This window comes from Haliotis rubra, unplaced genomic scaffold (genome assembly GCF_003918875.1).
Source record: "Haliotis rubra isolate DU_JTF1 unplaced genomic scaffold, ASM391887v1 Scf1903, whole genome shotgun sequence".
In the NCBI taxonomy this organism is placed as follows: domain Eukaryota; kingdom Metazoa; phylum Mollusca; class Gastropoda; order Lepetellida; family Haliotidae; genus Haliotis; species Haliotis rubra.
The window spans coordinates 65,239-88,920 of record NW_025765896.1 but is presented as its reverse complement, the minus strand read 5'-3'; the positions used below and the strand labels follow the sequence as shown (position 1 = coordinate 88,920).

The following is a 23,682-nucleotide window of genomic DNA, read 5'->3' as shown; positions in this document are numbered from 1 at the left end:
TTGGGGTCCATGCAAACATGGCTCAGCATATCCTATCACAAGACATGGTGGACATTAACAGTAGAGGAAAATATGTGAGGACACCATTGATGAGAGCAGCTTATTATGGACATAGAAAAGTGTTTGATCTGCTTGTGAGGAAAGGTGGTCTAATCACTTAGTGGATGGTTATGGTAATCTTTGCCATTGCTGAGATCAGCATATTATTTAATCAGTAAGATCTCGATAGTCCGGATGCTATCTACAAATGTCGCTGGGATGTTCGCATTCACGAATCACGAGAGTACAGAGTAATAGCCGTCTGTACATGCGAATATACATCTTGAACAAGATAGAAGGTGTTGGTTTCTGGACTTGGGTGCTCTGGAGTACCAAGGTGTCAGGATATCCCCAATCGCAGACTCAAAGTTGTCCAAACAATAACACAGTCGCCTGTTGATGATCAGACAAGTGACGAACAGCACAAATGTCCAGAGCTGTGTCCTTTATCGTTATAGATTTAGAATCATGTTAAGAATAAGATCCACCGTAGTCAGATTACATTCAGTGAATCCATATTCCTTGATGAGTCCAGTTATCACAGATATGATGATTACTGGTCATACACCTGGCGCCATCTTCATTTAAATCTGCAAGAACAGCGCATCCGTACAAATCCAGTTTGACAAGAATGTTAGCATATTCTTCATTGAGAAATCGAAGTAACGAAAATATGATTGAAGTAACGAGGAAATACTCCTAGGAACGATTGAATATTCGAAATTTTATGACAGTTTTTGAAACAAACTTGAAGAAACAAAAATATCTTCGAAACAACGAGCAATTAATCGAATCAACGAACAAATTATTGAAGAAACGAGAAAATACTTGAAGAAATGAGAAAATACTCGGAGCAACGTGAATGGTTGCTGGAAAAAATGTTATATGCTACAAAAATGGCAACATTAACCGTTTGTAGATCTTAGCTCTTCAACTGGTATGTCCAGTGTATGGTTTCAGTTTGGGGCTAACAAAAACTTTAGCGTTAGTGGAACTGAAGCATATTGTTGACAGAATGGGGAGTCTCGGATAATATTATACTTGATCTTACCTCACACATAAATGTCGTTTTCTGATTGGATTGCCTGAGCCAATCATTGTACCCCGCTTACAGGCGAGTAACATTTTCTGTTATCCACTGGAAATGCCGAACTGTGGGAATTCGTTTGGTACTTCGTGTTAGTAGTGTTTGGACTGTTGCCTAACTCCAGTACTTCTCATTATGATCCAATACCCGTGCTTCAAACAGTTCAAAATTTACACTGATGTGTTCGGTAAGATAAGTACCAGTGACTAGTGAACAACTCATAATGTCTTGCTGTCACGTCATGGTCATGTAAACGTACCTGCAATACACGCTGTCATGTTGCACGCCAGCTGCCCTTATACGTTAGCATGTGCGGTGTATTTTGGTGATAGTACCTTTCCTCGTAGGGACCCAGGTACAGAACACTGCCAGGGTCACCCTATTCGCCACCAAATGGTCCTGGCCACAGAATGCGTACCTCCCATCACTTCAGGTCGTTTCTGGGAACGAGAGTGTCGACAATGATCAACAAGATTATATGTTTCATCCTTGTCCATTTGGGTCGGTTGAATGAGCCTGTTTGTTTAACGCCTCGGCAATCAATATATGAGTTATATCACGGTGTGCTATAGTAGAGAGTAACAAGATATTAGAGGTTTACCGCTTTAATTAAACCCACGATCACGTGTATAGAAATGGCAAACCAAGGATCAAATTCAAGGCGAATTCAGGATTTGAATCTACGATAATATGATTGCTAAAGTATTACTGATCTATATGTGTGCGTGAGTGAGCCCATTTGGTTCATGCCTCTACCAATTGACCATGTTTGGAAGATGATACATCGCAGAATAAAAACACCAGAGATGATTCCCCAGTAAACTCGTTTGATGCGCTGGAGAAAGTACTGCATCAAGAATTGAATGCAATACCTCAACGTCAAATTCAATGTTTGAAACTGTCAGTTATATGATTTCCTGAGAACACAAGAACGTTGAAAATGACAATATTTGTTAACGTCAAACCACCACAGTTTTCAACACTATACAATGGGTCAACTGGTTGCCGTGTTTGCATCTCTGTTTTGCAACAGATTCCCGTTCTATTTGCGTTTAAAATTGCGACTGAAGTCCTGAAAACTCTCAGGAGTCATCCATCCAAAGACTGTCCGAGCTCAACGTTGCTTAACTTCAACTGATTCGTGACCTGAGCTCTGTTCACAGGACCACACGCCACCACAGTACACGATGGGATAAAAACCATAGGAGCACAGGAACTGAAACAAAATACCATTTTACATCGACATGGCAATACCCTCGCCACCATGTGAAAGAGAACAAAATGGGTACTTCCTAACACGTGTCGGCTATATCAAGGCTACCGATGTATATACAAAGTCTACATATTCCCGTGATCATGCAGCTGATAAATACAGTGTGTGTGTTGTAAACATTAAATAGTGTCTCTTACTAACCTAGACCAAGCAATCCAGTAATTGATACAATTAGCAACATCCAACGTGACCAGGGTATGACGACAGAAAGTCGAAGGAACCTGACCGACTGAGTTCTGTCGTTCAATAACATCCATTTCTAGGAAGCTGTATAGTCAAACTGATACATCGTCACTTAAGAATTTCAGTCAAATTATATTTTTGCCTTTTGAACGTTCATTCTTTGTTTGTAGCAGTACGTATTCCTATGATGTTTCTCAACATATGTGTGATAGATATAACTTGTGACATAAAACCTTTGAGAGGATTACAAGTATAACTTTACTCGTAGTGTTAGAATGAGTGTTTTTGTTTACTACATGAGCATTAATGTTCACAAGATCAAAATCAATAGTACAAGCAAATGAGAAACCTGTTTTTTTATGTTTGCTAGAGTGGGAAATTAACAAATGCACATTCATATTCAAACTATATTACAGTATGTCTGTGTTTGCAAATAATATAATGTAGAGTCATGGTAATATCAAGTAAATTGCAAACAAATGTCGACTATTAACTTAAAATGATATTACCATTTATTAAATGGCCAAAATGTAGACATGTTTTCAAATATAGGAATTTCCCCTGTTTCCTCTGCCCCGTATCCAATCTGCCGACACAGATTTGGTCACGTAGACACTCTTGCTTATCTGCGAAGTACAGGAAATCAGGGGATAATATTACATTCGAGTCGGTGACTCCAGTTGGTTATTTTGTTGCATAAACAGTACGTCACTCCCCTAACAACCAGACCAGACTATGATTCTTCTCAACAAATGTCAGCCCTCTGATCAGTAAATATAGTATGCGACTTTTAAACACGAAACACATAGAGAAATACATTTACATAAAGTTTATCCTGCTATTAAAAGGCAACTAATCATTTATAACCTGGGTCAACTGTACGAAATACACAATATTCAGTCCCGTAAAACTATTGCGGGTAACAACTTTCTTCTGTAAATGACACCCGTATTTTGTTAAAGTATCATACAAAATAGTCAGATGAAATCAGTTGCACAAATTGATAAATTGCTTTTATTTGGTTGATCATCAATCCCTATTGTATATGAGTGAGGGGTTGTTTTACGCCGCACTCGAACAACTCAACTCTTCATCATATACAGAGGGCAGTGGTTTTGTCCTCGTTCCTCAAGACTATCCTTTTCACGGAACCAGTGAAGCAGGAATCTCTTTTGCCTGGGCTCAATATGTTCTAGTCATTCAAATCCGGTTTTAGTATGGTCATTACAGCCGCCCATCACAAGGGATAAATATTTTAATGTCAAAACAGTGAAGGGTCTTTTTAATGTTAACTGTCACATATTTATTGAATTTTTAAAAGAAATAGAATTACTAGATAAATGTTGATACGTGGTTTGTAAATATATAAATATTCTATTCTTGGTAGTTTAGATTAGTAACTGAGATTGTAAGTGGCTGTACCCTCCAAGGGGGTTGAAGTATTGTAAAATTATTGTCCTCCTGAGAGGGTACGTAAGTCCCAAAACTTTCAAAGTTACATTTAAGCTTACCAAATTTTAAAAACGTAGTATTTGTGTTCTTTTAAAATTTGGCTAAATTTTCCTACAATCGCCAGCGGCTGAGGGGATGGTGTAAATCCAATTAGGGTCCATGCAGGTAGCAAAGGCACTGTAAGTCCCCATGGTCCCTGGTATGGTGATCTACCTTCAGTTGTTGGCGATCTATAGCCCGAGTTTGATATTGTACTGTCTTCTTGGATTAATTTCTTTTAGTTTTATGTACTAGTTTTAAATTTAGAGCTGTGATACTCTAGTAGTTTAACTGTCCTTCGATGACAGGTTTTTACGTACTAAATTTTTTTATTATTTTTTAAATTGACATATATGAAACTGGTCTCATCACAATATGGCTGAAATATTGCCGATGTGACGCTAAATTTTAACTCACTCACTCACTCATTACAGCGGCCATATTGACAAACCAATTCACGAAATCATTTTGTCAGTGAACCTGTTGACTCTTACGACAAGCATTGGTTGCTGGAGATCTGTTTTAACCCGGAATGTCATGTGTGCATATAACTACATCTGCTTGAAATGAAAAACAGTGGCAGATGAAATGACTGCATTTATTCAGCGAAAGAACATGTATTTGGGTATTGTCAAATCGACGCTGTATTTGATCATAAATTGTGCCTTCATTTTGACACACTTATGTGTAATGATTAAGGTTTTGGATTCGTGTTACTTCATTGTGGAATTTCCTTGGTCCATGGAGATATACTTCCATTTCGTCTATGCCATGTTGGCTAAGTATGCCGAAGTACAGCAGCTGAAATAATTTAGAAATACTCGTCAATAGGGCACAGAAAACGTAAATATGACAATAGCAATCATCTACAAATACAGACACGTATGGTTACAACACGTATCTCCAAATGTACCTTACAAAACGATGACCGAATATGAATTATATATTTAAACACCGGAAGCAAACCACTGGACAATATCTTTCTTTGAAAAGTTTAGACCACAGAACAACATTTACAAGTTTAAACAACAATTACAGAAAACATTTCTGAGACATTTCCGAAACAATGCAATTTAACATTTTTCAAAACAATTTGTAAATGAGTGTCACGAGTAAACTTTGGTGCAACGCTTCTGGAATCATACAAATTTGAGCGTAAGAAAATTTCTTAAAAAAACATTTTCAAAACATTTCGCAAAATATTTGTTCGATGGTTTTATAGAACTTTATAACATAGTTTATAACATTCAAGGCCTCAGTAATGCTTACGAAAAGCTGCATGATAAACCTATCGTGGAAATTTCCAAATGTGCCGCATCCCTTGTAAAACATGTACAATTTCCCAAATTAAGTTTACAATGTGTTCATATGTTTTCTTTTTCAGGTGAAATACTGACTTGCAATTGCATGTACTTGTGTCAAGTGCTAGTAATGGTGTATTTCGCAAACTCCTGGTTTCACCACCATTTGCTAGAGGCACACTCCCTTCTCCGAATGTTACAATTTAAATATGTCTTTTGAATATGGAAACTGTTCTAGATTTCTTTTACATATCAATATTCTAAATTGTTCCCGTTTGTTATAAAAGAAATCCTATTCTGTTAAAACCATGAAGTAATGCAAGTAAAATGGGTCTGTTAAGTTATCTCATTTCTCAAAAATGTCATAATTTAACTATTTTGTGTTAGTTTAAATCACACGAATAAACCGTAATTCATGACCACGAAAAATGTCTGACACAAAAACTTCAGTGTTTCATATTATGTCAACATCAGTTTATGAATGAGTATGCAGCCCGTCGCGATCGAGAAACGGCAGAAATAGTCTGTCCTATCGGTGGCACCCATCACAAACACGTGCAAAGGCAAGTCAACGTTTATGTTGTACTGCATGAAAATTAAAGCTGCGCACCTCAACTGGATATACGGCGAGAGTTTTGAAACATGCCTGTCTCTGGCCGGATTTGCCAAGGGCAACATCTGTCTCGAACGTCCACTTCAGCATTTCATTGTACTCAAGAGTTGACGAATCTGAAAGGAACAGCAAGATTGCTCTTTCATGACGTAAGCTATTGTCAAGTCCACTACAGTTCACAGTAACTTAATAATTCGTAAGCGGGGAACTGTGACAGACAATACAACTGGAACAACACTTATGAATCAGTGGTAACACAATTGCCAGTTGTCAAGTGCTTTATTTCTTAGACCAAATCATGTTGTTGTTTTCTATTGTTTGTCTTTTTAATTAGGGCTTGCGACAATAAAGAGCAGTGTCTTTGAAAATTTAAACTAAAAACAACAGTGCATTTATTATGAAAAAAGATCATATCCATCAACCGGGGGATACCACTCTTATCGTTACTTTCCCTCTGCCAGTATGAATATGAGCATGGATAGATACGTGTATATGAATTGTTCCATGCGTTGATGTAGATGCAGATGAATTCTATCAAAATGTTCAGCACGTGTTTGTAAATTGGTAAACGGCAATACCAATACTATCGCACAAATGCATTTCAGCATGTAATGCAATCACTTGTAATTCCATCCATCATTCTGTCAAGCATGTTGAAAGCCGATATAATATTACACGATTTCATCGGTAAAGGAGGAATATATACTGCATCCTAATAATCGATAGCTGTATCTATATACGTTTTAACCCTTTCATCCAGAAACCAAAATGTTTCAGATTGTTAACATTTGTATATGTTTTTCTTATTTGTTTTATGACGGACGACATGTGTTTGGTCCGGTCAACTGAGTGAGTGAGTAGCCTAAATTACACATGTATGTCCCGGATAAAGGATCACGTGAATGATGATGTACATGGAAGGCGTGGAACCACGAGACATTGAAATCTGCGAGTGAGAAACATAAGTGCTTGGTGCGCAACATGCAATGTCGTTGTTTAGTTTGCAACACACATCGCCTACATGGTAAATTTAGAAACAGTCTATTATTGTGCAAAGACACTTCAGTTTTGCTGTACTCAGTTTACAGTGACACAATTCATTTATTAAGAAGAGTGAGTGAGTGAGTTAAAATATAACGTGATATCGGCAATATTTCAGCCATATTGTGACGAGAATATGAAGATAAATACTGAATGCAATTTCAATAAGAAGTTTGTCATCGATGCACAGCATAAAAGCTATATTATCTGGTTAAAGCAGTTAAAACAGTAAATAAATAACCAACAACACAATATAAAAATGAACTATATATACAAAACGTCCCGTTGTGGTGGTGGTAACCAAGCTCAAAATATTTTATCAATGAGCAAGTAAATTAATATTTATTGGCACATCTGCAGTATGCCATGTATATCTTGACTAAAAATCGAATACATGGATCAAAATTAAATTATATTGTAACAACTGTCGACAAAGTGCAGTAAAACACTGAGATTATCATATATAGATATTTCAAATTAGCATGTAAGTTAAAAAATTATGCCACAGTGCAAGACAATACAATATAAAAAAATGGCTTCCAGATCACCAGCAACTAAAGATAGATAACCGTACAGTACTTTTGCACAAACAAGGTGCAGGCAAGTACCTTGATATGAGAGAATAACAAGTGTCATCACTTACATATAAAATGTACTTCAAAGAAACGAATTCATGAGAAAATGAAGAAATTAATTATTCAGTGTATGAGCTGACGCGAAAAAGTAACTGTGCTTCATATCTACTTAAAATAATATGGATTTATTATGCTATTACATATTATGCTTTAATACATACCCCTGAACACAGAGCCTCGACATTAATACGTCATTCCCAGATAGCAGATGTCTGTTAGTACATGGTGCAATATCGGGATGTTAGGAGCTTGCATACTCATAGCTGCCTGTATTTGTAACGTGAACAGCGTACACTGGTTGCTAACCGGCCAGGTGTTCAAACACGCACTTACATTTACTGTAAATGCCACAATTTAAAAAAAACCGACCTCTTCTCGCCGTGGGTATGTTGCCAACAGGATTGTTATGAAGCGACATCGGAACACAATATCATCTCTTTGGAGACGTTATTTACAACACAAGCAAACTCAACGTGATGTCAAACCAGATAGCCTTTTTCGGCTGATGCTTCCTTTGAATCAATTCTTAACTACCACATTAACGATTCCTGTCTTGCCGCCTCTTAGTGCCAGAACCAGTTGATAGTTCAGTAGGCGAAGCATAGCTTGGTGTAGTGACCAAACAAGGTTCAGAAAATTGAGCAGTTACTATTTTCAGGTGTGTACATACTTCACAAAAGACAGCTGTGATGGTATTACATGGGTCTAGAGTCACCCAAGACCAAGGGAACATTTCAGGGATTGCCTCCTTGAACGGGCTAAGACTGGAAATGTGCATGGAAGAGTATGGGCCGACAAAGATATACATCAATGAATTTCGTAAGCTACCCCAGCACATATTTTTATAAATCATGCTCTCCCCTGCAAATACAGAGACTAAGGTGGTGTTCAAACATGATTATTCAAATTGTAACAGTTGCAGTGGATGTACTGCCTCGAGCCACTGTTTCTGCAGATTACACCCCTACTGAACATACCTGGGATGAGAAGGATTAAGGCCTACAGCAGGACCAGAACCATACGATAACCCTGGCTTAGCTGGGCCATACTTCGACTGACAATCCACACCAAACCGTTATGAATGCTCTTTTCAATTAAATGCGCCGCCACTGGCTAGCTTCTATCGACGTAAATGGTGGTCACAGATGATATGTTGCACCACCCCGCTCTGTCTCCCATAACCAGGTTTGGGTTTTGTCAGAGAATACATTAATATAAATGAGCAACGATTTTGCTATTCTCAATCACATAACCTTTACACCACTCTGTATGAAGCACAGTTACTTTGCTGGTAGAGCACTGACAAATATTCGACTTACCAAGAAGTATTCTTGGATTTCCGAGCTCCTGTGACACAAACAGCAATTAATTAAAATATCATCAACGGTCAATTATTTTATCTCCGTTTTATTAAAATAGTTTTAATTTGCTAGTGTATCTTTAAGTAGACATATCAGTGTGGCTGATTTTGATTCAAAATACACATTGATGTACACGGCAGGCTAATCAGAAGCGACCTAGATTGCCTTGTTCTTGGTATTTATTATAAGAAACCTGTAGCATGAGAACAAAAATTCTTGTCATATATGTTGTGTTGTGTGTTATTAACATATTATTTTTAAAAATTATACAGACCTTAAATGAAAAGAGAACCTTGATGTCAGTAAGATCGTTCAGTTTGTCATTAATCTTACGTATCGCCGCCGTCTCGTACCTCCCCTTCTCGGGAGGCATATAGATGTCGACTCTATACAGGTGGGCGTCTCTGTCATCACCGAGAACCGACAGTGGGAGGCACAAGAGACAAACGAAGAGAAGCATCATTGCAAGTCGTTATCTGCAGCACAGAAAGGAGTCCGTGATCAAATAACATTTTTAAACGTGAATTGTTACATTGAAAAACATCGGTTGTTAAACATAATAAAAACTTTCCGATTCATCGAGAGAAAGGAATAGACAGCTTTCATTTCCCGAAACATTTCTTGATATACCTTGGCACTACAATGCCAAAGGACGCTGCTATTGTGTCTAGTAATACCGTTGATAGTAATCTAGTGTATACCTTGCTAGGGATAATAAACCAAAAGCACGTGTTATCTTGAAGGTCTCTCTTCTGAATGTTAGGAACAAACTATTCAAATACAATGCTGGAAAGATGCACAATGCGGGTTTCTATCTTTGTGAAGACGTTTCAGGCCTATATGTACCTCATTAAAGACATTGATAAATTATACTCTTAAAAAAGTACGTGAACTTTATTTCTGATTTACGATTGGAAAAAATTCGGAGATATATCAGAGTCAAACAATGTTTATCTGATAATAATGAATGTTTGAGAGTGCATCACGACTTGCACTTCCTTATGACCAGTTTTTTGTACAGTAATGGCTCTTGAAAGATGATTGATGTATGACGCGATATTAACATGTGTACGCAAAAACGGCTTGAAACAAACCCTAACAATTGTGTGATGCAAGATGATTGTCAAAGGTAATGGTCTACAGTGGTTTATCGGCCTTCTTGAAACCGTCAAAATCAAGAATGACACCCCATGCACATGTATTGGGGGCTACTGCGTTGTGCACGTGCATCCCATGCGTTGTGTGTAGGGGTGGTATTAAAGACTGACTGACTGAGTTTTGTTTTTACGCCGCTTTTAGCAATATTCCAGCTACATCACAGCAGGGGGAAACCAGAAATGGGTTTCACACATTGTACCCATGTGGGGATTCGAACCCGGGTCTTCGGCGTGATGAGCCAACGCTTTAACCCTCTAGGCTACCCCACCGCCCCTGGCATTAAAGAGAACTGGTGGTGCGTTCATAACATGTCTGTAAAAAATGTTAAGGATCATTTTAGTACTGTTAATTTTCATTTACTTATTCATTTTTTTAAAGAAATAGAGTTATAATAAAAATATTGATGAACAGTTTGTAGAACGATAAATATTTTATTATTGGCAGTTTAGAATTGTAACCGAGATTGTTGGTGGCTGTACCCTCAAAGGGGGTTGAAGTATTGTAAGATTATTGTCCTCCTGAGAGGGTACGTAAGTCCCAGTACTTTCAAAGTTAAATTTAAGCTTACCGGATTTTTAAACGTAGTATTTTTATTCTTTTTAATTTCGGCTAAATCTTCCTACCATCGCCAGCGGCTGAAGGGATGGTGTAAATCCAACTAGGGTCCATGCAGGTAGCAAAAGTAATGTAAGTCCCCATGGTCCCTAATATGGTGATCTACCTTCAGTTGTTGCCAGTTTGTAGCCCATTTATATATTGTATCGTCCGCTATAGTTAAAGTAGTTCAGATTATATTACTAGTTTTAAATATATATCTGTGATAGTCTAGTTGGTTTTACTGTCCTTTGTCGACAGATATTTTACATTGATTACCTTGTTTTCATCGCTATATGGCCTGGTTTTATATTGTGTTGTCCTCGATTTCAAATTTCAGTACTGGTTTTATCTGTGATTATCTAGTTATTTTATCTACAGTTCTTTTGAATTTAAATCCATTATTATCAATTTATCTGTTGACTCACTCACTCCGTCACTCACCTATACGATGTCTGTCTTTTGGAAGGTTTGTTAACGCTTATACTTCTTATCCAAATTGAAAGTTCAGGTTCACTACTTTTTGAAAGAGTATACAAAGTAACTTTTGAAACTACCTTTTCAGTCAGGTGAAGCGGTAGCCTTGTGGCTAAAGAGTGTGTTCGTAACACCATTTCCGTCCACTGCCATGATGCGGTAACAGTACTAAAAGTGTCACAAACTCATTCACTCACCTTTGCGTCTGTCTTGATGAAATCTGCTGGCAGACAAACACTGACTGTACGTCACCTGCTTATATACACGTAGCTATTATGCAATGTCAAGTTATTGATCCCTACATATCCTAATACATACAGGAACTATCACCAAGGTCGTCAGAATCGTATGCACATGGCCCCAAACATGTGCTTGAATACATCTTCAGCTGTCACTTGTAATCCAGTCAGCAAATTATTTGCGGTTTTCTTTGATCTTTTGGTAATAATTTCGCTTGTGCAAAATGCTCTTTGGGAATATTTAGAAAGTCCCTCATAGGTTGTATTGAGGATTACGGTCAAGGTTATAGACTGGGATGTGTTGTTACATATGAGAGATATGACAGCGGCTGAAGGGATGGTGTACATCCAACTAGGGTCCATGCAGGTAGCAAAAGTAATGTAAGTCCCCATGCATGGGCTGATCCAAGGGGCTGGGTGTGTGTGGGTTTGTGTGTGTATGTTTCAGGGGGGTTCGAACCCCCCTCTTTTGAAAATCAGTTAAGAACATATTGACTATTCCCCCCCCCCCCCCCCTTCAAAATTCCTGGGCCCCTATTCTCGAAAGGATCCTAGCCCAAGGATGTCCTAACTTTGATCCTAGGGTCTAGGATAGGTGTCCTACCTTATTCTCGAAAAGTATCCTAGCCCTAGGATGTCCTAACTTAGGACAAATACTAGGATAGGTTCTGGCGTGTCCTAAGTCTATCTTAGTGGAAGTCAACATAAAGTGGTACTTGTTTGTTCACCAATTTTGACGTCAAACAAAATAACTCGTCAAACTTACATTTGAATTTACAACAGCACACAGTTTTGATGAGTTATGAAGAGTTTCTTCAGTTCATATTATCAATTAATCGGTAATGAATAGACACACTTGTTGCAATGCACGCATTCTTTAGATCTACAAAAGAGATTTGTTCAATTCTTACCTATGCTCGGCCTTTTTAATCACAACATTGCTCTTTTCAGTCAGTCACGTTAATGTCAATGTCAAGGCCAACTTGATAGGGGAAGTAACTCCTGTTTATTTCCTAGGTGAATTTTTCAGTTTGTGAGATGACGCATAATGAGAGTTCAAGTCATGATTTTCATAAAAAAAACAAATTCAATGAAAATATGTTTTTACACATATCTTTAATATCCTTATTTCTTTTTGGCAGACTTTCAAATTCTGAAGTAAAATTGTTATCGCCTTGTCAAAAAATGAATTTTCCAATTACTATAATGTGATGAAAATATCGAATAATTTCTTCTAGATCTACTAAGTCCATCAAAAGCTGAATTTCCCTATATTATGTGTTTTTTATGCCACGAATCATGGGTATTATTTAGGAGAATCTCCAACTAAATGAAGGTTTTTCTATCTCACCTACTGAAGAGCTCGCTATCCTAGCTAGGATAGGTAGCACAAGTTAGGACAGGTATAGGATCATTTCGAGAATGGGTCTTATCCTTACGGTAGGATGTCCTAACTTCTGTCTTAACAACTTAGGATCTGTCTTAGATGGGACACTTTCGAGAATAGGGGCCCTGGATCCGCCCATGCCATGGTTCCTAGTATGGTGATCTACCTTCAGTTGTTTTATATTGTATTGTCTGCTTTAATTCAAATGTTTTAGTTTTCCATGCTAGTTTCATATCCATATCTGTGATACTCTAGTTCTTTTACAGTCCGTTGATGACTGGTTATTTACCTACTTGTATTCATTGTGTATGCCCAACATTTCTCGTCTCTATATGGCTGAAATATTGCCGAGGTGACGTTTAATTTTAACTCACTCACTCACTCACTGGGTTCGCACCTAGTTCTTGTATGGTCTGATTCCTAGTCATCCTAGTTTCTCCTAGATATCGTTTTGGACATGTACTGCCACTCGGTTTAGATGATGATGATGATGATGATGTTGATGATACCGTTGTATTGAATTGTGAACGTAGTTAATTTTAACAAGAAACGTGTTAACTTCTTCTATGATGGTTGCTAGATTCACACCTGGTTCTTCTATGGACTGATTCCCGGGTTCGATTCCCCATATGTGTGAAGCCCATTCGTGGTGTTACCCGCCGTAATGTTGCTGGGATATTGCTAAAAGCGGCGTAAAACTAAACTCACTCACTCACGTAATGAAATTATCAATACATGTGGGTACGTTTCAAAGAATTCTTTTCACTGAAATATCCGTCTGTGACAATTAGATATATCTGCCGCTTCCACTGAACTTGGCATGTTACAATGATCAATTGTAACGTGGCGAGCTACATTTACACAGTGTGAAACATGTCCTGAGTTTAGTGGGTTATTACAAGATGGTATTTTACCAGACAAATGGGAATAATATTCGAAGGGTATGTATAGAAGGGTAAGGATCTTCTACGTTACGTTTGTGGTGACATTTTGGGGTTGACTGTAACGCCTAAAATTGGCTCAGCACATTGTACCCATATGAGGAATCAAAACCAATAGGCTACCCATCTGCGTGCAACTGTGATAAAGAAGCTGAGCATCCATAGTGTACGTGTGTTGCATCTCTATGGATACAGCTACCAGCTTCCAGTGTGACGCCAACACAATCCAAAGGTCTGATTAGTTTAATGATAGTTATCTCAATACCCGTAAAGACCAGGGTCATTTTTGGTCTTCTGCAACCAATGCTTGTCGCTAAAGACAACTAACGAAATCGGATGGTGATTCGCTGATTGTCTGACAGATGTTCTTGTATCCTAGTTACGTAGATCCATGCTCAAGCCATTGACCACTGGATTCTCTGGTTCAGACTCGATTATTTACGTCATATATCTGCAATATTGCTGATTGCAGCGTTAAACAACAAACAAAGACACCTAATTTTTGAGTGACTGTTTAGCCAATTACCAAACCAAGGATTCATTCCAGATATTCACAGATCAAATCACAATGAGTGATACCATTGAGTTACCAAAAGCACTTCTTTTTACTGACTGTGTTCCTGTTAATTTTAATGGGAACACATGACTTACCTTTACATGTTTTTATATTGGTACCAATGAGAGAGAAGGGTAGACTCAGCTTTAAACATTGATAGTAACGTGTACTACTTTTTTCATCTTATCTTATCTTAAGCCTGATATCATCTTGATTACACAATGTCATTTAGAAAGTGGTAAAATATATTATATTTGGGATTACACTTTCTTAGTAAGTACAGATTCTGGTACTGTTGATAGTGATTCGAAATACATGTTCATGTTATTGCTAGAATTGTAAAGTTGTCTCTGCATTTAACAGAGATTTTTTATGATTGCGAAACATATCTGACCCTTGTATTTTTTAGTATACCTCGAAACCTTTTAGCCTTTCCATGGCGACCATGGTGTACATGTCTACTTACGCCCATTTATACCGACTCCAATGTGGTTCTGCCATTACAAAAGCATTATCATAGAATGGTTTGTGGTATGGATATGAATATGCAAATGAAGTAATCTGCAGAGAACTTCTTTCAGGCAGTTAATTTTTTTAACAATCCCATATGCATAGATAGAGGTATCTCAAACTGTATATCATGTAAGTTATTTGGTATTATATGAATCAGATAAATTGTGTGCTTCACTCAAGCAAGTATACGGGTTATCACGGGGGTTCGAATGATGTCTTATTTGAAGTCCTTCGATGACGGATTTTTTATGTCTGAATTTATTGATTGTTATGTTGATATAAATTGAATTGTTCTCGTCACGATGTGGCTGTGACGTTAAATAACTTACTCACTCACTCAGTCTTATTTGAATATCAAGTCGCCGGAATTCGTATCCACACATACAGAGGATTCTCCTTTTTCGTGGATGTGGAAAGGATTCAGTCGCTTCTGTATTCTATAGTCGTTTCTATAGTGAATAACTTTTGATTCCATTTTTTATGATTTTGGTCTTTCGTTTCCAGGCAAAGAGGAGGGCACGGGGAAGCCTATTGCAGTGCTAAAATGCTAGTTTGTAACTGATGGGCTGATCAGCTGACTCGAGTATTTCGAAATTCCTGGAATCAAAATATTGTATATTGACCATTAATTGATGTCCCAAAGTTGTGAATAATGCGAAGGTAAGGAACTCGAGTTGATTATGTGACTATATTAAACTCTTCTTGAACTTGGAGTAGGGCACTGGGAATGTCCCAAATCATTGGGAAATATGCTCGGGAGAAAGTATCTATTAATTACACCAACATCATATGGATATCACCTTTGAGTAAATATTAATTACATTTGCGATGAGTGTCCGTATATGTGTCCTTTTGTGCGATGTTTCTGTATATTCGTCCTGACGCCAAAGTTGATATTCAGTGTTGGTACAATTAAGCACTTTTGCACATGTAGTGTAATTTCTACGTTTTCCACTCGTGGGAAATTAACTCTTGAAAGTGTTTTCAAGATAAACATAAAAAGGTTTCAGTGTTGAATATGTTACTGCAAAGTAACCACACAAAACGTAGTTTGAAACAAAATGAGCAGCTTGAGGTTTGACCGTTCAGATTCGGGTTAGAATTGGTCTTCAGAAACTCATGCCTGTCGTAAGGGGCGACTAACGCTATAGGGTGGTCAGGCTTGCTGACGTGGTTAACACAGGTCATCGTATCCCAAATGTGTAGATCGATGCTTACGCTATTGATCATTGGCTTGTCTGGTCTGGACGCGTTTATTTGCAGACCGCCACCAAGCAGCTGGAATACTGCTGGGAGTGGCGTTTCTGATTTACAATATACACTATACAATATATAGTTCTCCTGACTGTTATGTAAGTTTCGTTGTCTTTTACATAAGTGGAATATTCAGCAGTATCGGTTTAATAAAAACGTTGATAGAAATGCATTAGTCTGCTCCAAGTGTCAGCTACAGCAAATTGAAGATGAGTATCATTTTCTGCATTTGACAGCAGAGAACATTATCTACGATGTGGAGCGGAATTTGTTTGGGCAAGAGTGTCTCTTTGCAAGAAGATAGTTCGCAACAAGAGCATGCTTGTGGTTATATTCTCACTGATAGCATTGACTGCCTATGCTGTATATGTCTGCTTCAGCATTAGATTTTCCTTCGGGGATGAAGGTTCTTTGAGACTGCTGCTGGGGACCGATTTTGTCGCCCTGATTTATGCCAAGGTCAAGTTGACACCTCCCGTTCATGTTGTCCCCATGGGTCACCAAGATAACGAATTCCCTTTCGGTAAGACTCAATCAGATGGTGAAGATTGTGGAGCAAATTACAGTTATTGTGATTCTTTCATCCACACTTTTGGATACATATATTAGACGTAGTGGTAGTTTTATTCCTTCGAAAGTATTATGTGACTTCAAATGGAACAATAGGAATATGATCACTGAGTACGAGATAAAGTAAATGGAGTTTCAAAACAAAATGTCGGCTGCCTTTCACAGAACATCTCGAAGTCAACTGTTCTTGACACGGTTGCCCTTTTACATACCCCTTGTTTATCTTTAAAAATCAAATTAAATAGACGACTGTTGACAATCACAAAGGAAATGTATTTCATACTCTGACCCCTGTTATGACGGCGCAATGCACTCGTCCTGTAAGTTGAATTCTGAGATAGTATTTTCTTAATGTTTCGAGCATTAGCTAACAAGCCATTCACTCCTTTCATAAATATGGTATTACACGGGACATCGTTTATTATTCTCTATGTATGACATTGATCTAAATCTCTATTTAAAGTTGTTCCGTTTAAAATAAATCAATAAGTAAGTCAGTCAGTTATTTCAGTATTACCGCTTTAGGTACTGTGGGTACCATGACGACATCTTGAGGATCAGAGATGATGGCATCTTTAGGGTAATGTGTTAAATATTGTAACGTGCCCAAACCAGAAATGTACAACATTGATTAACACAAGTATGGACATTGAAAATGAGATATTTTGAAGTAATGCTGAACCGCACATCACCATTCAGCTTTCAATATCTAGTCTAAAGGACGCCCTGTGTAAACATAACAAGTTTTATCTCAACTAGTCTGTTTGTAAAAGTTGCAGGTAGATGTGGCAGGTATTTGGGGCTTAGAGAAAGATTGGAAGACTACTTTGAGCACACGGACAAAGTAAAGTTCAAAATCGTGAAGATCACGGTTAGAACCCATGCCTGTCGCAGGAGCATCTGGAGGTCTGGCTCACTGTGTTTGTTGATGCGCGTCATCGTGTCATCATTTTGTAGACTGACGCTCAATAATTTTGATTATGTCAACTGAATGTAATAGGAATTTCCATGAGAGCTGGCAGAACCACTAAAATCAGTACAATGCTTGGATTAGAAACAAAATTCGGCAAATCCGTTGGGACTTGTTGTTCTTGTTTGATATTCAAGTCAAGAACAAGTATCACTATGGCCTGGAAATATTGAAACACTGACCTGGTGTAAAAGTCCTCGCCGCCATGGTCACTATCAAAACCAGCATCACCGTTCGTTTCGCCATCAATATTAGCATCAACATAAACATCACCAGAAAAAAAATCAACATCACCATCATCGCATGCGCAAGTGCAGGGGACCTATTTTGTTGTTGAATGCCAACAAGGGCACTAGTGTGTGAAAGATGTACACAGAGACTGAAAGCCACCTTATTGAATATCACCCGTGAAGATCCTGGGTTAGAACTGATCTTCAGTAACCCGTGATTGTCGTAAGAGGCGACTAACGGCATTGGATGGTCAGGCTCACTGGCTGGGTTGACGTCATCGTATCCCAATTGCGTAGATTGGTGTTCATGCTGTTGATCCCTGGATTGTCTGGTCCAGATCTGATTGCCGTCACATAGCTGGAATATTGCTGAGTGCGGCGTAAAACTAAACTCACTCACTCACTATTGAATATCCTGCATAATCTTTTGCATTCATTCCCCATGCTATAATCTGAATGACAATTCGCTTTTTCGTGTTAACCCATTCCAGTTGACCATATTTGCATTAGTTAGTGGCATAACCACCGAACACTCGAGCGTTTAACAGGCAGATCTGATGTTAGGCAAATCATTACAACGATCGCGTTGTGCACAATGTTACGAGCTTAACGTTCATATATACCTCATAATCTTAGCAGGGTAACATATGATGAGCAGCCTGTCACCGCTTTGGTACGCTATCTCTACCAGATCTCTCTCTAGATGCCCACATAGGGTAGTATGGGTAATTGCAACGCTCTGGCCACGAAGTGCGTCCATTACTGGATGTGTGTGTGTGTGTCTCTGTGTGTGTGTGTGTGTCTCTCTCTCTCTGTGTGTGTGTGCGTGTGTGTGCCCTTGTGTCTCTCTGTAAACCTGTTTGTGTACGACTGCGTGGATGTATGAGCCTCTGTGAATGTGTGTGTCTATTTGTTTGTGCCTCTGTATCTGTAATGAATCTGAATGAGGACGAAGAACTGTATCGGGATCTAAGAGTGCAGCAGCGAGTAAATCTTGTTCATTAAGGTCAGGCTGTTGGTGCTCATCCATCTAAAGTTTTGTTACATCAAAATGGATATGGTCAATCACATCATGCACCTAGTGCACTGATCTGATTGTGATTCCCAGATAATCTAGTGTGTACTACCAAATCCAGTGATTGATGTTATGAGCACCTTCCCACGCCATCGTTATACAATGTACCACCAGATCCATATGGCCTCCCTCAGGAACAGCGCAGATATCGACAACAAAACACCCCGTCGTAGCGTAATTTATTGCTTTGCTGGTTAATTGAGTGAGTCTTGTATTGTCTTCGTGACAACTTGTGTCAGTTCTAGGACACCTTAATGGTCACGGTCACCTGCAGGTTACGGAAAGGGACGGGTGGTGACCACTGTTTCGTGCTGTTTGAAGTCCTCTAGCGACGAGTGATGAGGCCAATAAACACCAAGAAAATAAGGAAGAGGAGAGATAGGCTGAAAAGGGAAGATGATTAAACAATTTATCGACTTACGCCCCTTACGCATGACTGGGTCTGATTGACCATGATGTTAATTTGAGAGTGATTATTTATGGTCATTGGTGCTTTGCATATTCTGGCATGCATATATTTAGTCAGTCAATTTGGGAAGATTCTTTACGATCCTTACTTCTACACGTAACACACTGGCCCTGATTTCAAAGAAAGTGTTGTCACAGAAATATAGCAAAATCCCTTGCAGATTTCGGCGCTTTCATAAATGCAATGTAAATGTCTTTCATAATGGAGCGCAGTAGTGCAGTGGTAAGGTGTCTGCCTATCACGCTGAAGGCCCGGGTTCGATCCCCGGTGGAGGCAGCTAGGTTCGGGTCCCGAGGAAGGCCCATTTGCGTAGTATCCTTGGACAAGATACTTAGATCAACATTCTCTCAGTTCACCCAGCTGTAAAATGGGTACCCGTGAGGATGTGCTGGTAATGTGTGTTTAGTTCATTGCGCCTAACAGGCAGCATGGCTGGAGTTAAAAAAGCATCGGAAAGTACGATAGTGTCCTATGACCGGAGATAGTAATGTACGTAGCGCCGTGACCAGGCAATGTTCCTGGATATGAGCACCATTTAAGCGGACTATTACTAATGCAGCATGCGTTACTGACGTTAATGGATATTCATCAAGGAATACTAAACACATATATATTGTGAACTGGGCCAGCGAGGAAGATATTGTTGGGTGTTGTACTGGGCTACAAGTAAGTATACTTGCATTGCTGATACTGCAGTACTTACAATATGCATCCTAGGAGAATTGTGATTGTCTCTAGATTGAAGATGTTTGGCCTTGGAGGCGATGTTGGTGTCGGGAACGGGGGTGTCACGGTGGTCCTAGTTGCAGGTGGCACTGTACTACTGAGAGTCGTGGTTGTAGATGACGCTGTACTACTGGGAGTCGTCGTTGTAGATGACGCTGTACTAATGGGAGTCGTGGTTGTAGATGACGCTGTAGTACTGGCGGTCGAGGTTGTAGGTGAAACTGTGCTGTTGGAAGGCACAGTGTGGGGACATGCGTACTTGCTTGTCAGTACCATGTGCTGTAAAAGTAACAATGAGTGTTATTCTCCTGGTGTGAATTGCTACACACTCACCTGTACAGTTCATAAGGCTCTGTGACGTCATGCCTAACCCGACGGCATACCAGAAAGCTCATAATATCTATCACTGGATTTTCGTATCCACGAACGATTACCTATAGACTGAAGCCATGTAGCGGGACTATTTCATACACAAACATTATTTCATGTCGTTTCTATGTATAGGTGGGCTGTACGTTTCGAGTGAATGGATCTGATTTCATACAATAGGTGCAATAATCAGTCTCAGTCTTGAGGGAAGCTAAAATGACGTCATAGCGGATTGCTTCTCTCCCCTTGTGTATTGGTGTATGTGTGACTGCTTGTCCCGGAACCGACTACTGTCGATTCTATACCATGGAGAAGGTACAAGATCTCCACCCAACCTCATGCCGTGTATGGGGCGGTGGGGTAGCTCAGTGGTTAAAGCGTTCGCTCGTCACGCCGAAGACCCGGGTTCGATTCCCCACATAGGTACAATGTGTGAAGCCCATTTCTGGTGTCCCCTGCCGTGATATTGCTGGAATATTGCTAAAAGCGGCGTAAAACCATACTCACTCACTCACTCACTCACTCATACCCTGTATAGTAACTCCGAACTAACCAGCCTTCCGTTTTATCCCCTAATTGTACCAGGCTGGGTAACAACAAGTAACCACCAAACCACAACCATATGCAAAACAAATTGATTGAGTGAGTGAGTTTAGTTTTACGCCGCACTCAGCAATATTCCAGCTATATAGCGGCGGTCTGTAAATAATCGAGTCTGGACCAGACAATCCAGTGATCAACAGCATGATCATCGATCTGCGCAACTGGGAACCGATGACATGTGTCAACCACATCAGCGCGCCTGACCACCCGATCCCGTTAGTCGCCTCTTACGAGAAGCATGGGTTACTGCAGATCAATTTTCTAACCCGGACCTTCACTGGTCAAACAAAAAAGTTTCCTTTAAACATTACAATCCTTTCAGTTAAGTTATTTGTATGAAGTCAAAATCAAATGCCGGTGCTCACATATGTCAGTGGTGGATTTTCTTCCTGGAATACAAGTTGAGCATCGACTGAAGCGTTACACACCAGTTCAATATACGTCTCCCTGTAACACAAAGCAAACTATTGACACGATATCAGGAATCAATACAAATGAAAAGTTGGTAAGCAAGTCCCACTAATACTCGAGGAACTTTAATGTCAATACAAAGTATTATTACCCGTTCAGATCCGGGTTAGAATAGATCTTCAGTAATCCATGCTTGTCGTTAGATGCGAATAACGGAATCGCGTTGTCAGACTCGCTGACTTGGTTGACACATGTCATGGTTCAGAACTGTCGGGTTCAGAACGATTATTTACAGATCGCCGTCATACAGCTGAAATATTGCTGATTGCGGCGTAAAACTAAACTCACTCATTCACTCACTCACAAGTATTATACATTATAGTAAATGATAGAAAACATGTGTGGTTTAGAAACAATGGTCTACGAAACACACGCCTATTTCCAACAGACAAATCTGATAACTGGAGAACTAAATTTGCCCCAGCAACAATTTGCTTTAAAGATCATCCAGACCTTTCCACTGAAGCACCCGGTAGCCTAGTGGTTACAAGATCTCCACCCAACCTCATGCCGTGTATGGGGCGGTGGGGTAGCTCAGTGGTTAAAGCGTTCGCTGGTCACGCCGAAGAACCGGGTTCGATTCCCAATATGGATACAATGTGTGAAGCCCATTTCTGGTGCCCCCCCCCCCTGATATTGCTGGAATATTGCTAATAGCGCCGTAAAATCATACTCACTCACTCACTAGCACCCCAAGCTGTGAACGAGTATAGGTCTTGTGTGATTTGATCAACATAGAATTTCATCTTATTTTCAAATTTCCATTGTTCAATTATCAACTCAAGTTGTACACGCCAAAGCAAAATGAAAGGCCAAATTGCTGCTGGTCTTAGGCGATCCACGAATACCGGGTGCCGACAAACCTCGAAACGTGATTCTAATCCATAATCATACGTTTGATGACGTGCCGGCAAACGTGGTACTTCGAAGTGTGAAAGAAGACAGCTGCATTCTTACCTTGTTTGACCTTGGTCGGATAGTATGCTGTAGACAAAGAATATTCTTTGTAGACTCTCAACCACGAATCTGGAGTTGCCTCCCCTACCTAACACATAGTCGTCGCCTGTTGTCGGGGAGAGTTGACATAGCTGAATAGTACCAAGATAATACCAAGGTGTCATGCTATCAGTCATTTAATAGTGAGGATTAAATTCTACATTTTCAAATAATTGTAAATGACAAATTGAAATGAAAGAAAATGTATTGTTTTTTGGTGGTATTTTTCGCTTCAGCAATATGTCAGTGACGATGAAAAAATCATTTATCACTCACTCGCAAGTGAAACTAATAATTTGTACATATGGAACTGCTAACAGATTTATCATTATATACATAAATTGACATGGTATCAGCCTTTCATTCACAGGTGACATGCATGGGATACTATGAATAGATTCTCAACAACGAATCCCTCACAATCTTTGTCTCTTCATGGCTTTATGGAGTGAGTGAGTCCCTTATCCCTCACCCCCAACAGGCTCACTCACTCACTCATCCACCCACCCACTCACTCACTCAGGCTGGCATTGCCTTACCTCCACTCCCTGACACACGCTACCTTCACTGAATGGCTCACACGGATTCCAGGAATACCGGAGGTTAGGTGAAGCAGCGTCGGGAATGTCACGGAATCTGAAAAGAATCATCTTTAATACTTCAAGAGTGTGTAACAGCAAGTAGATCCCTCTGAATACTAAGGCTCTGCAGTGTCAGCGATTCTTCAATCAAAGAACAAAGTCATGGCATAGTTCCCTGAAGAGGAAAGCCAGCGAATTGTTAAACCATTGAGCGTTTAGAATAAATCGCACAAGATCAATATGAGCGAGCAGTGCAGTCAACTCATCTTCACATTGCTTCACTATCCGGACACGGTGCTATACAATCCCTCCACCGCGTCACTGCACTACTGGGCTTAAAAATATTACTAAATTATTTAACCTAAGGATTTGTTAAACACAATGCCACAAAGGAAGTATTATTATTGCATTATTATAAAAATAGAGATCTGGTGTTGACCCCAGGTTTGTCTGGGTGTCAAGTTTGTGATTCAGTTGAG

General features: G+C 39.3%; 1 protein-coding gene and 2 long non-coding RNA genes across 3 annotated transcripts in view; all 3 read right to left on the bottom strand.

Annotated features, from left to right (window-relative positions):
• Positions 1-4,657: 4,657 nt before the first annotated feature.
• Positions 4,658-6,111, bottom strand: LOC124274425. Its single transcript, XR_006897942.1, has 2 exons — positions 5,985-6,111; positions 4,658-4,874 (listed from the first exon to the last, which is right to left on the bottom strand). It is a non-coding gene; the product is annotated as an uncharacterized LOC124274425 (long non-coding RNA).
• Positions 6,112-8,982: 2,871 nt separating this feature from the next.
• On the bottom strand, positions 8,983-11,507 carry LOC124274426. The gene is made up of 3 exons (XR_006897943.1): positions 11,451-11,507; positions 9,299-9,500; positions 8,983-9,010 (listed from the first exon to the last, which is right to left on the bottom strand). It is a non-coding gene; the product is annotated as an uncharacterized LOC124274426 (long non-coding RNA).
• Positions 11,508-19,155: 7,648 nt separating this feature from the next.
• LOC124274427 (P cell-type agglutination protein map4-like) overlaps positions 19,156-23,682 on the bottom strand; it is a 53,019-nt gene continuing 48,492 nt past the window's right edge. The window contains exons 4-8 of the mRNA XM_046709795.1: positions 23,162-23,258; positions 22,584-22,714; positions 21,521-21,602; positions 20,161-20,462; positions 19,156-19,371 (exon numbers count right to left, since the gene is read on the bottom strand). Of these exons, the coding sequence (XP_046565751.1) occupies positions 19,314-19,371; positions 20,161-20,462; positions 21,521-21,602; positions 22,584-22,714; positions 23,162-23,258 (670 nt within the window). The 3' untranslated portion in view covers positions 19,156-19,313. The remainder of the gene's footprint in view (positions 19,372-20,160; positions 20,463-21,520; positions 21,603-22,583; positions 22,715-23,161; positions 23,259-23,682) is intronic.